Genomic DNA, 15,156 nt, shown 5'->3' on the forward strand with positions numbered 1-15,156 from the left:
AGGGGTTCAATATCAATTTTAAAAAATTGGTTCTTATGTTCACAATTGGGATGTTGTAAGAGGTGCTACCACTTACCAGGTATTCTCAATTAAAATACATTTATTTATGATTTAAAGGTTGTAAAACATATTTAAATGAATTAGCATTAATCACAATGATGATAGTCCTTGATCAGGAATTTCTTATGGAAGTCACACTACAAGGGTAATTTTTGGTTTCTTTGGGTTAAGAAGAATTATTGAACAAATCGAGAGAATAATTAATGGTACCATTGATATTTGTTAAATGTGTCTATATATTTGGCGTTACAAATGCGGGCTTTGTTAGGCATCCCTAACTTCGACCACTTCCTCTCTTACTCTTAAATCCATTAGTGGATTCAGGGTAATGCTTGTCAGTTTGATCTCTTAGAGGGGTTCTCTTGATTTTTGGCCTTTGTTGTTTTTGCTTCTAATTTGTGATTTGTGCAACAAGGTTGTATTTGAGCATGTGACCTTTTCTCCCCCATTGATTATGCAAGTTTCTTTTGTGAAGATGCATACTTGTTTGAAGGCCTTTTCCTTTCCCCACTCCCCGCTCGCTCCCTCAAGACACCTTATTCGCTTTATCTATCCTATTAATAAAGGGAATACCCCTTTCTTGTATCCACAAATGTTAGATAAGTTTACCCTTTAACAAATTTTAAAGTTCTACTACTATCTCTTAATAACTATCCACCATTCTCATGTTGTTAGTTTTTTTTAAACTTCTAAGTCTTTTTTACTTTTATTTAAAATATGTAAAGAAGCACATAATGTCTCTCTCACACTAGTAAATATAAAAATAAAAAAAAAAGATTTAGAAGTTGAAAAAAATAACTAACATGAGAGGATAAATATTAGGAGACAATAATAGAAGTTTAAAAATTGTTAAAGAGTAAGTCTATCTAAAATGTGTAGACATACATAAGGGTATTTCATTTATTAATAGTATAAACTAGTGGGAGATGGGCATTCAGTGCCTCTTTACCTATTTTATATAAAAATAAAAAAGATTTAAAAGTTAAAAAAAACTAACAAGAGTAATGGATAATTATTAGGAAATACTAGTAGAAGTTTAAAAAATTTTAAAGGGTAAATTTATCTAAAATATGTGGAAATAAAAAAAGGGCATTCCCTTTATTATTAATAATATATATATATATATATATATATATATATATATATATATATATATATATTGTGAAAACCCTATTGCAATGATTTTATATAACTTATTTTATACCAATAAGATACTTCATATAATTTACTTTTTATAACTTATATTTAAATTTTTAATATATTATTTACAATGATTTTATTAAATTTTAATTCTATTTTTGTTTTTCAATTCATTGATTTACTTTTAGTTTTGTTTTTTAAATAATAATTTGATTAGTCGCTTATAATTTAATTTCAATATATCATTTTTATATTTTAATTCATTAATTTTGAATGAATATAATATAATTTTTTAATACATCAATACATTAAAATAATATTATAAATGTTTAAGTAAATTTTAATTTTTCTTTTAAAAATTAAAATACTAAAAGTAAAATAGTGAGTTGACAAATAAGAATAATATTAAAATTAATAAAAAAACTATATTTAAAATGTAAAATAATAAATATATTATTTAATTAAATCATGCACTTAAAATAATTTAAATATTTTTTGTTATCTTAATTAATTTTATTCATTTCTAATAAAGACTAAAACATTAATAAAATGTAAAAATTAAAACAAATCAAGTTCTCTAATAAAAATGAATCATCCATGAAGTTAATAAATATTAAATATTTTATATTAATAACATACTGTTTTTTTAGACTAAAAGCCAATATTTACAAGGAATCAAATATATTTAATTTTTAAAATATTATTTAATAAATATTAAATTAAATATTCATCATTAGTTGTTTTTGTTAGTACTAGTTACTAGAAGAAAGAGAGTTTACAATTTGTCCACTAAGGGACCCTGACGATATGCATCATACTCATGATAGTGCCACTGGTCCAATCTACCTGTGACACGACTCCTCCCCAAGCCTGACGTGTCACCATGAAAAGTCAGATAATCTATGATCCCTTTCGACATTATTTGCCACGTGTCCATATTTCATTCGTCCTTCACACGACCGCCTCCTTTCCTTTCTTGCGTAATTGGTTTTTTTATTGTTCCTCTCTCCCTCTCTTTTTCCTCCGTTTTCTCTTTCTTAAAGCACAAAACTTATTTTCACTTTCTTTCCTTACCCACCTACGTTTCCTTCAGATCCAACCAATTCCATCGTCACCAGGAACACACCCCTTTTGCCTATTCAGCTTTACCTCTCACTCTTCAACTGTGTCTCTGATAAGGTTCAACCCTTTTTTTGCTCTCTATGCCATTCCAACAGGTTTGATTCTTCGTTTTCTGACTCAAAGTTTGCGTTTTTGTTGTTGTTCTTTTGATCTTGATTGTGGGTTTTTTTCTTTTTCTATTTTTTTTGGATGAATTGTGGGTATTGAGAATTTTGCGGGATTTTGGATCTGGGTCTGAATTCTTTGGTGAAGTGGTTGATTTTGTAGAAGTGGGGTGTTTTGGGTAGATCTTGTAGTTTTAGTTGATGGGGTGTTTGTGGATTTTACTTGAATTGAGTTCATTGATGTGTTTCTTCTTAATTCGGTGGATCTGGTCTATATAGGGGTAATGGATTTGTTAGTCTTGGGTTGGTTGCAAATAGAATTGAGGGGAAATTAAAATGGGGGCATTGGGCTCTTCTCTTTTATGGAAAATCAGCAAATCAATCACAGTGAAGATATTGGTTCAAGTTTGGTGAGTGTTTTTGTTCAGGTCAAGCCAGATTGTATATGTATTAGTTCTAGTGATTCTTGTTTAATGTTGGGTTTAGGTTGTTAAGTGGGTGTGGTGTTGGTGGATGGTGAAATTAGAATGAATTGGCTAATATCTTAAGTGCATGTTTGGTTAAAGCACTGTGGACACTGGATGTCTGTTTGATTTGTTATTTATGTGATAAGGACAGTGTGTTTACTGTTTACCGGCTTTTGAATCATTTGTTTATGGTTTATTCAAGACTGATATGTAATGGAATGAGCAGCATATAGATGCAACTATTGTCTATTAAAATTAAGTTACATTTTCATCCCTCCCGATACCTTTGGTTCCTCAGTTGTTCTTGAACTTGATTAAGTCATGTTGCTGTTATATTTTTTTTATTTTTAATCAACAAAATGATTTTGTTAGTCTTGAAATGTATATAAATGCAGTCTTTCTGAAGATTTTAGTCCAACCATGTTTAATATGACAATTCAAAATTATTTGTTCCATTTTGGTAGAAACATATAAATTTAAGAGGAAAAGGGTTACACACTCTGACTGTGTAAAAAAATTTACACAGACATTCACTCACAAGCCACCATGTATGGTAAGTTTGTTGACTTTTAAAATAATTATCTTAAAGTAATTCAAAGAGTGATTTGTGATTAGATGTTCTACATTGTCAGTATAGGCATTAAACTCATTTCTCCATATCTTTCTGTGCACATGATTATGTGTTCATATCTTATTTGCTGGTAAAAAAAATGTGTTCATATCTTTCTGCGAATCTTAGTTTTCAGATGTCTAACCTTATAGTGAAATTTGATTTGGGCTTGAGACATTTTCTTTCATATATTTGTTGATTTGCACGTTTCTTTTTGGCCTTCTGGTTTCTTTTATTTATTTGTTTGGGGGCTGCTTGTCATTCTGTATTTGTAAATGAGTCATGTCTCTTTGTTTTTGTGGGAACTTTCAGATTTTGATGATTCTGCATGCTCTATGTAGCTTACTCTGCAGTTGGGAAGGGCATACCAGAACAAGAGTGTAATTGCAGTGCACGGATTTATTAATAGTCTTGTAGATCTGTTGGCTTTTTCAGGATGGGCAAGTGCAAGGGTTGTGGAAAGTTAGGAAGAATGAGGCCAAGTCATATGAGTGCTTATGAATTTTCTCTGATGCTGGCTCCTGTTGTTTCTGTTTGGGATTGCATAGTTCGCAAAATGAGGTACTCCTACAGACCTGAGTGGGTGTAGTGGTTCGGAACATAGTAGTATTAGTCTTGATACTTCAACAAATAATATATTTAGCATTATTACAATTAGGGAAAGAGTGGAAAAGAATTACAGAAAAGAAAAATGTATACAGCTCTAAAGAAATTCACTTGAAGGAAGTCTCAAAGACGTCACTTTAGTATTTACTATTTAGGTGTAGTAAATTATATGGATACCATGGCATGCAATAAAGGGCAAAATGTGAGAAAGGCGAAGAAGAAGCAGGTGAAAGACGAGCTGGATCGTCTTAAACAGGCTGAGAAGAAAAAGAGACGCTTAGAAAAGGCACTCGCGACTTCCGCAGCCATTATTTCTGAACTGGAGAAAAAGAAACAGATAAAGAAAGAAGAGCAGCAGAGGCTCGACGAAGAGGGTGCTGCTATTGCTGAGGCAGTTGCTCTGCATGTTCTACTCGGCGAAGACTCGGACGAGTCATGTAAGGTTGTGATAGATAATGGTAACCAAAATATTGGCATCTCCGTAAGTGGAGAAAGTGCTTGCTTCCCTCATCTAGAGGGTGGCGGCGGTTGGTCTTTTGAAAGAGTGGGTTGGGTCTCTGATGCATACAGATATGGTTGCGAGAGGGGTGCTGCTGAAAATGGTGAATGGTCATTCTCAACTGAGCCTTTTGAGAAGAACATGCATGAACCACTATATGAAGGTGCAGGATGGGGACCTGCAGGTTTCTCCGCTGATCTCATAGCAGCTCAAGCAGTTTCATCACTGCAGATTGCTGAGGAGGCAGATGAAGATAGGATTCTCTTTTAAGTTTTTAATTAATTAAGGGCATGCTGAGGTGATAGAAGAAGGAATAACTGTTTGTGGTGGTGACTGGATGAAGTCTTTTTGCTATTTTGATTGAAGATATATATATGCGTGTATATATATTATAATTATAATTATGAGTCTTGTCCATGTCTAACACTTTCTGCTTCAGTTGTGATTGAAGATGTAACATGTTGCAGTGTGACCATGTTTTTATTTTGATCATCTTTTAACTGTATGTTAATGTGACGCTTCTAATTTCCTGTGTTGAGTGACTTTTTGAGCTTATTTCCAATAATATAAAGTCACTACTGGCCCCCTCAGAATTTTTGTACTACTATCATGGTTGCCTCATGGATTATGTCATCACTTTGAGGATTGGCAATTTGATAATGGACCCCTCTAAAAGTCCATAAAAATGTGTTTTATGTTTCTTAATTTAAGGTTAAAATTGATTTTAGTCTTTATATTTTAAAACTGATGCCTATGGTTCTCATTTTTTGTAATGGGTGAATTTCATCACTTATTTGAGCATTTTAAGTTTTATAAAAAAAGGGATGAAATTTACTAATTATATAAAAAATGAGGAGTAAAATGATTGTTTTTAAAATACATAAGCTAAGACTAATTTTGATAAATTTTTTTGAAAGAATTAAAACATGTTTGCTTTTTTAAAAAATACAATAGATTAATTAATTACTATTTTTTATCAGATAATTCTAGGGTTGTTTGGTGAAGGGTCACCTTTTGAATTCTATTTTTAATTACAAAAATATCTATGCTAATGGACCGTGGAAGGATCGACACGTTAAAGTGTAAATAAAGTAGTGTTTTCCTATCGCATGCATTCTTTTGTTTTTTAGGGTCACTTTTACTAATGTGCGAATTGGAATCCCTATTCATTGGTAGTTTCGTTTAGTGGTCATTCCTCTCTAAGGAAATTTCTTAGTAAGTGCTCCATGGTTTCAGACAAGTTAGTAGTTTTTAAATGAGTGCTTGCCCTTTCATGAGCTTACACTTTTTAATTGTAGAGTTAATTTCCATTTAAGCATAGGATTCTGCCTAGTGCCCGTACAGGAAAATACTTATAGAACCAAAGAACATTTAATGCATCCTCTTAGATATTTTCAATTACTTAAATAAATGTTAGAAAAAAATATGTTTTGTGTCCATGCAATTTTTTAAAATCTTATTTTTAGTTATTGAAGTTTTGTATCATTCAATTCAATCCATGTATTTTATAAAAAAAAAAACAAAATTTAGTCTCTTCTTATAGATTTTTCACAAACGACATTAACTATTAACTTTTATCTGAAGTGTCAAACAAAATGAGTTTTTTTAATTGATTAAAATAAAATAAAACTTGTTTTGCTTTTTTTTTTTAAAAAAAAAATTATTAATGTCTCTTCCAAAGATATCGAATAGTAACTTTCAAGGACTCCAACTTTGTTTTGGATTTCATCATCATTCTTTTAACCGTTATTATAGATTTATTTTTGTATTTTCTTCTTATTTTGTTTGTTTCTTGAACGTTACTTTTTGACAATTCACACAATAAATAAATAGTGTAATATATTTGTCATGTAAGAAATGATGTCAAAAAGTTAATGCGTTTGTGAAAAATTTGTAAGGAGAGACTAAAAATAAGTTTTCTATGAAGTACATGAACTAAATTAAATAATATGAAACTTCAAGAAATAGAAATAAAATTTCATGAAAATATAAAAATAAAATATATTTTTTTCATAAATATTTTAAGTTTAGTTTTTTCATCTTGTATTAATAATATTTATTAGCCTTTAATTTACTGACAGTAAAATTTAAAGTCTCACTAATGTAAATATATTTACATTTCAGTTTATAATAGCATTGTACATCTTTTTTATAACATTGATTTCTCCTAATTCTTTATGTAGTTATGTGAATAAAAAATTAAATATCTATTTTTTTTTGCTGATAACTAATATAATTTTGTTAAATCTTATGAAATGTAAATATATTTATTCCAAATAAAATAGCCGAAAATAAAATTACTCTATTTAAATTACTAGAATATTATATCTTCAAAAAATTATTTATAGGCAAATGACAAAACAAAATTGAATGTTCTTTTAATACTTTCAACCATTTGAGTCTTTAAAACCTTTTCTATAAGAGGCTTATCATTATTTCTTTTTAATTTTTGAACGACATAGTTACAATTTAACTAAAAGAGAATTGTTAGCAACATATTCTTTAACGCATTTTTGATAAATTTTTTATAGTATTAATTTAAAAGTGAGTAAATTTCCTTAAAAAAATTATAATTGAGTAAATTATTTTTTTCTTATTTTAGGAAATACTATTATATTTTTTTGTTAATAATTTTAGTTTTTACTGTTAAATAACAATGTTGACATAATAATCACCCTAACAATCTGGTGACTTATAGGAACAATCACATGTAATTGTTTTTAGTAAATTGTGTATTTAATTTATCATTTGTTTAAAAAAGTTAATGATATCTTACTTATTGATTCATACTTCGTCAGTTAATGTTATTAATCGATAAATATGACTAAAACTAATGAAAGAAGAAAAGTATATGGATAAAAATGTGAAATTTACAAAAGTCTAATAAACAAAAAACCCATAATTAATCCATAAATGAATCTCTTTAAATTTTGTAACCTTTTAATAAATTAGTCAAATAGGAAGGTGCAAGTGGAAAAGAGTTTGTTTGTTTGTTATTTCTCCTTGTCAAATTCATCAACCATGGTTACATGTGTATGGCAAAACGTAGATATTCCATCATACATGAATGAATTGCAAAAACTATTGGATAAGTATCTGAACTGAATTCTAAAGAATCTCATTCTAGTTACTCTACTATGGAACAATTAGAAGATTCTCTGGAAGAAAAAAAAAAAACATTGATTTGAGAAAAATAGAGCACAACTCCTGGAGTACAACATAAGGTTGTGAATTGTGAGAGAACAACATTAATGTGAAAACTTCAATCCAGCATGGAATGAAGATTCATATGAGAAACATAGTTTCTAGACTCTGCGTTGCTCACACGTGGATTGCACCCCACGTTGTTTCTTGTAGCTATATAACTAAAACCCATCATGCCAATGTCACTAAGCATGAAGCCTCAGTTGCACACATAGACATTAATCCATGTAGTTTGGATTCAACCACTTTCCATGTTGCTTGCCACATGTTTGAGGAAATGTCTGAGCAAACTGTAGCATTGGCAACGACCATAATTCAGGGCTTTGTTAAGCGGCATTGCCATGAAGATGCAATCTATCTTTTCTCCAAGATGTTGGCCTCAAAAATTAGACCCAATGAGTTCACATTTGGAACTGTGCTTAACTCCTCCACTGCACTTGGAAATGTTGTTGTTGGAAAGCAGCTTCATGCTTGTGCAATGAAAATTGGCCTTAGTTGTCATATATTTGTTGGTAGTGCTCTGCTTGCTTTGTATTTCAAGCTGAGTACCATAGAATGCCCAGAAGGTTTTCAGAGGTACTCAACATCCTAATGTGGTGTCTTATACAACTCTAATTTGTTGATATTTGAAGAGAGGGAGGTTTGAAGATGCTTTGCAGGTTTTCCATGAGATGCCTGAGAGAAATGTTGTCTCATGGAATGTGATGGTTGGTGGGTGCAGCCAAACGGGCCACAGTGAAGAAGCTGTGAATTTTTTTATTGGCATGCTTAGAGAAGGATTTATACCAAATGAATCTACATTTCCTTGTGTGATTTGTGCAGCTGCAAATATAGCTTCCCTTGGAATCGGGAAAAGTTTTCATGCATGTGCAATCAAGTTTTTGGGGAAGGTTGATCAGTTTGTTGGTAATTCACTTATTAGCTTTTATGCAAAGTGTGGAAGCATGGAAGACAGCCTGCTAATGTTTGACAAGCTTTTTAAAAGGGACATAGTTTCATGGAATGCGATGATATGTGGTTATGCACAGAATGGAACAGGTGTTGAAGCAATAAGCTTGTTCAAAAGAATGGGTTCAGAAGGCTATAAACCCAATTATGTTACCCTTCTTGGGTTACTCTGGGCTTGTAATCATGCCAGTCTTGTTGATGAGGGCTACTCATATTTCAATCGGGCCTGGCTTGACAGCCCCAGTTTGCTGAAGTCTGAGCATTATGCTTGTATGGTTAACTTGCTCGCTCGCTCTGGACGGTTTGCAGAAGCTGAGGATTTTCTTCAGAGTGTACCTCTTGACCCTGGACTTGAATTTTGGAAGGCATTGCTTGCGAGGTGTCAAATCCACTCTAACCTGAAGTTGGGAGAGCTGGCAGCAAGAAAGATTTTGGCTTTGGATCCTGATGATGTATCGTCATATGTGATGTTGTCAGATGCTCATTCTGCAGCAGGTAAGTGGTCAGATGTGGCAACCGTAAGGACTGAAATGAAGGAAAAAGGGATGAAGAGGATTCCAGGTAGCAGTTGGATTGAAGTAAGAGGTGAAGTTCATCCCTTTCTTACTGGAGACCAGAATCATAATAAACAAGATGAAATTTATTTTATTTTAAAATTTTTCTTTGAGCATTTAAGGGAAAATGAGGATTCCGATTTGCTCAACATTTATTGGTATTTCAGTTCATAACTAATGGGAATAGTTCTATTTGATACAGGGTTATGCCCTTCTGAATTTTAAAAGGGGTTGTATCATTTGCTTTTAGACTAGAGTATTCTATTTCTTGAGAAAGATGAGAGATTGGCCATTACTTGCTGTGAATTGTGAATTACTTTAACAGAGTAATTCAGAGGTTAGTAACAAAAAGTAAAAAACTATAGCCAATGCTAAGTGATGGGCTGATGGCAGAGCTTTATGACGGTTTCCTTGGTACATAAAACTCATTTTCAATCTCTCATGCTGACTTACATGATTTACAGCCATGTTTCCCAGCTCTTTATTGTTAGATAAAAACTAGAAAAACCGTAACAGCAAACACATACAGTAGTTTCACATAGAATCAGAAAATAGTATAGAAGAAAAATAGCAACAGTTCTCCTTGGAAAGAAAATACAAACAATCGATACTTATATATATATTTAGAAGAGAAGTTTAGAGTAGCCTAGGTTGAAGTGTACAATGCGCTACCCTTTGAAAGAAAACATCCACTGCACTGGTAGAATAGGATATTTTGTGCTTCTTTCCCAAGATAGGTCAACCCATCAGACCGATCCTGTGTAGCAAAGAATTTTCGAACCCATGAACACCAATGCTCCAAAATGTTTTTAATAGTACCAATAAAAATTCTGTTTTCTGTATGTGTTTCACTTTGTGTGCTGTATCGTGTTTGTTTACCAGCAGGAAGATATAAAACTGACTCCAAAAAAATCTTCAACGTGCAAAAGAGTTTTTAACTTATATAAAGCAAAGAACAAGTAAAAAAAAACATTCCTAAAAAATTAGGAATTAGAAGGATTGGAAAAGATGATGGATAGTACTAGCTTTTATCTTTAGATAAAACTGAATGAAAAAATAAGAAGATATTTTAACTTTAAATTTAAAATTGTAAGTAAAAATATGTGCGAACATTTAATTCCTCAGGGTTTAGCTGCAAAATCTGCACCGAGACTTTAGATTTTGAAATTCTCAGTATTTTATGTCAATGCTAGAAGGTGCTTCACATAACTGCCTGCTGAAATCTAATTTAGCATCCAGCTATCATGGCAAAACTCTTACTCATGAGACTTTTACAGTTCACCACTGGTTGTGTATTATATAGCTTAAAACTTTGTTGATAACGGATTATTTTTCATGGACTGGTCATGCTGAATGTGGTTTCATCTATATGAATCCAAGATATGTGTAGCATTTTTCATCTATATGAATCTGGTTGCTTAATTTATGCAGTTTAAGTAGCTCATTTTGCTGCTCTTAATGGGAACGGGTGCACTGTTAATGGAAAGTTTTTTCTGATTTCCAATATAAAATATCATCAACTTCAAAGAAATGAACCTTTTCTCATTGGTATGCACCTTTATTTTACAGGGAATTTTCTCTCTAGCTCCCTGAAAATTTTGTCTAATTCAATTTTAGTCTTCCAGACCAGCTACCAAATTTAAAAACCTTATACATCACTGGACCTCATACTTCATAAGCATGTGGATTATACTTTGAACCCCTTGAAGATTTAGATACATTGGAAACAATAAATTTTAGTCAAAGCTAACAATGAAGAAGCCATCTGCTATCCATACTCTATAAATAAATAAATCTAATTGCTAAGGCCCAGAAATTGAATGGATCAATCCTTAATGATGCATTACTCTTCATTTTTACTGTAATTCTGTCTGTGCATAAGCTTGCCCCTTGTCTATCTTAATTTAATAGGTTCATTACTTATTTTTGTTGGTATAATTATTAACCAAAGAAGAAAACTATAATGCAGAACAGTTCAAATGCATGTTGCAGTATATGTTCACTTTGCGCCATAGCAGGCAGGTGTTGATGGTTTTCCTTATGATTCATCATGGACACAGTCACCTTTCTTATGATAACGTTTGTAGATTGATAGTACTTCAGAGCATAGAAGAAACAGTTCATATCCTCAATTTTGGAACATCTTTAACTTTGGTGTTTCTACCTTTAAATCAAAGTGATTGGGTAGCCTATTCACCTTTGCAGACCAGAAACTTGTGAGAACAAAACTACACTAAGAGAAATGCTAGTTGCACATCTGCATTGATTCATTGAACACTTCACTCACATCTGAGTACGCGGCATAATAAGTAAATATGCTGAAAACGAGGTGTCACCATATTATAATCAGATGGTGGAAACTATATAGATGTAAGGTAATTAGTGTGTTATACTCAAAATGCAAAGCAAGGAAGGATTAACATAGTCAAATATCATACTCGCATTGAAAAATGGAGGTTGACATTACTTTGATCACCGAAAGATTGGCAACATCGATTTAGTTCCTCAATGATGAAAAATGATTTGGGTATGTTTAAATAAACTTCTTCATAAGCACTTATAATGGACCAATTTGTTTAAATTTAAAATAAGTATTTTTTCAGAAAAGTGAGATAGAATTTACTTCTCAAAATAAGCAATTTTTTTTAAAAAAAACAAAAGCAATTTAGACAAACATATTAAGAAATTAAAAAGTAACTTATTTGATTAAAATAAGTATTTTTTTTAAACAAATAAGTTTAAACGGACTGACTCTACATTATGGCAACCCTTTTCATAATGTAAAATTACATTCCAAAAAAACCTACAAGATGTAAGTAAGAGTAGCATGAAATGATTTTCTATTTTGTAATGTAGGTTGTGTTGTTTATTTAAAATTTATTTTTTTGGTAAAATATAATTTTGAATCTCTTTACTTTAAGTAAAATTTGGTTCTAGTCCCTGTATTTTCTAATCCACTATTTTGGTCCCTATACTTTTTTAGTAAAATTTGGTTTAAATAAACATGTGTATTTAGTCCTTAAATTTTGAAAATCATATTATTTTAATCCTTAAAATCAACCATTTATATTATAGGGAGGGACTAAACCAACATATTATTTAAATTTTGAGTTCAAAATGGTTTATGTTAAAGTATAGGAACTAAAACTAAACTTTATACCTGATGGGTTGGTCAACGAGATGTACGTAAGTCGACATAGCTCCATTTATCTTTTTTTTTTTTTTTCACTTAGCCCGCCTCTCCCATGACTTTCCGTACCAACCCGGATCTGCCCTCGAAAATCTCTTCATTTTGGGAGCAGAGCATGCAAAATCGAGCAATTAATCTTATAAAAATTTTCTCGAGTCTCTAGAAATCTATAAAAATGAAAAGCTCAGGTGGAAGAACAAGCAAAAGGAGAGACGAAAAATACAGACTCAACATATTTTTACACTAATCATTTTTAAACAATAATAATCTTAAGGCCTTAGTTGGATTTTTTTAAAACAATTAGTAGTTGTTGTATGGGTGAACCAACATGATGGATGAGTCATTAGATTGGGAATAATTATTTGAATGGTTGAGGTTAAATATGAAGATTTGTTAAAGCAAAGAAAAAATCATAATAAGAAAAATAAATTAAAAAATTAAGTTATATACTTCAATTATTAACTCATTGGTTTCACCATTAACCCATATTTACTAAAGAAGTAAAATAAAAACATAATTAGAAAATAAAGTAAAAAATGGGTCATGTGATAAAATTAGTGACCCAGTACCTTAATCAAATTGATTATCAATTCTACTTTAAAAACTATGTTTTAGTTGGGTAAAAAAAAAATATATGACAAACAATACATAATTATAAATCACAGTCTAAAAATGAGGGGGTTGGGTAAAACACTTACTAATGTTTTAGTTGTAATTTTTGTTTTCTTAACTAGTATGATTCATGTGCATTCGTACGAATCATTATGGTTATAAACATGCTTTAAATATATGTTTATAAAATTAAATAATTTTATTGAAACAAACATAATGAGTTAATTAAGTTCCATAAAGGTTGAGACAATATTCAAAAAGAGAAAATATATTTATTTATAGTCTCACTTTTATTTCTAATTTTATTTAAGATATTATAAAATTGTTAAATTTAAATATGACTAAATTAGTTAAAATTATCACTAATAATAAATGAATTTCATATTAATGTGACATAGATTTACATATTTTTAAGTTTTGTCAATAATAATAATAGTAATTAGAATTATTTAATGATATTGTAGGTCTAATTTAACTTGATTTAAATTATCTTTTGATGTAAGTAAATTAATTAATAATAACATATCGAATAATTTGTAAATTGCAGTTGATATTTTAACAAACACAAGTAATAACTCCGTATCCCACCGAATGTCACCGTGAAGTCTCCGCAGCGAATTACCACACAGAAAAATCCTTTTCGGAGAAAAGTTGAGAATTGATGAGAAATTGAGAATAACTAATCTCCTGCTGTTCATGAAGTGCAGGCATTGCCCGCAACTAATAACCCTTTTCCGAGAAAAAATCTTTTTCCTGTTCTCCATAAAATATTTTTTTATTTCTTTTAAACCACTCTGAAGGCAATGCAATCATTCAATATTTTGTTGATAAGGCCATACATGCAATTTACATCTTTCATACAGATAATATTAATTTAATAATCAGTAACTCTTTTATATATTATTTTAATATATTTTTTTTAACTTTCATAGTAAATCATTTGTTATCATCTTCACCGTAGAAGCTCGCTTTGAAAATATATACTATAGATTTGAGTACTCAAAGAGAGTGACTAAGGTGTCAATTATTGTATTTAGATAAATAATTAATGTTTATTAAAATTTATATAGGTCATTTGATATATATTTTCTTTAACTATATGATATAAATATTTTTTATATTTTTTTAATATTTATTTATTATAATAAAATTTGTCTTAGACTCTAACTCAATAAAACATCCTTTGTTCATGATTTATTTTTCTGCGGGAGTTCACAGGCTTCATACCGTTGACTTTTGGCACTACGCAAGGGTTGTTTACATTATCTTAAAGATAAGCCGCATTATAAATTGTGCCATTTGTATGTTTGATCGTAACACAGTAAGACTTTAAATCATATATTATTTTGCTGAAAAAGATGCATATTATTTGTGAATATTGTTTTGTTGAAATTATTTTCCTTTAAACCATATTAGAATGATGTGAAGTATAACTCAATTTGCTATTAAAAAATCAAAAACTAAAATATATTTTGCATTCTAAATAATAAAATATTTGAAATCCGTTTTTATAAAAATTTTAATTTTTTCGTTCTTGTAAAATTAAAATATATTATTTTTAATAAATTCAAATATAAGCTTATATTTAATGAAAATTTCTTGAAGAATTTTTTAAAGTGAAGAAACTATTTCTTTCCATTGAAGCAAATTTATGTGACAATGAGAGTTTTTTTAAAAATAATATATGTATCTTTTGTAAAAAGTAATTTTTTAACAATAAAAAATAATATTTATTTAATCCATAATAACATTATAATTAAATAAAAATAAAAAAGATATAAAATATTAATTTCTTGAAATTTGTTAGAGTTTCTTATCGTTGTGTAGGCTATTGTTTCGTTAGAGGTGCCGTGATTATGGTGTTTGATGGTGGTGGGTGGGCTGCACTCATTCTTGCAATTTTTTTTTTAATTTATAACCATTTTTAACCCTCACAAATCATAATTTTAAATTTTACATTAAATAAACAACACATATAATCCAAATCAAACAGTAACATTTTTTAATTTAACGAGAACAAAAAAAAATAGTAGAAATTTA

The 15,156-nt window shown here is 30.0% G+C and overlaps 1 protein-coding gene and 1 pseudogene across 2 annotated transcripts; both read left to right on the forward strand.

Moving 5' to 3' along the window:
- The first annotated feature begins 2,205 nt into the window (after positions 1 to 2,205).
- LOC114368037 lies at positions 2,206 to 5,212 on the forward strand. Of its 2 annotated transcripts, none has more exons than XR_003657321.1 (2): positions 2,206 to 2,417; positions 3,816 to 4,184. XR_003657321.1 is itself a non-coding variant. In XM_028325369.1 (2 exons), exon 2 carries the CDS (start codon positions 4,279 to 4,281, stop codon positions 4,876 to 4,878), a length of 600 nt encoding a protein of 199 aa, XP_028181170.1. In that variant the 5' UTR covers positions 2,215 to 2,417; positions 3,845 to 4,278; the 3' UTR covers positions 4,879 to 5,212. The 2 variants fall into 2 exon arrangements, 1 of the variants encoding a protein (XP_028181170.1); XM_028325369.1 differs by having other exon boundaries at positions 2,215 to 2,417; positions 3,845 to 5,212.
- A 2,403-nt stretch (positions 5,213 to 7,615) lies between these two features.
- LOC114367626 lies at positions 7,616 to 9,719 on the forward strand (annotated as a pseudogene).
- Positions 9,720 to 15,156: the final 5,437 nt, after the last annotated feature.

Source organism: Glycine soja, chromosome 9, assembly GCF_004193775.1.
Source record: "Glycine soja cultivar W05 chromosome 9, ASM419377v2, whole genome shotgun sequence".
Classification (NCBI taxonomy): Eukaryota; Viridiplantae; Streptophyta; class Magnoliopsida; order Fabales; family Fabaceae; genus Glycine; species Glycine soja.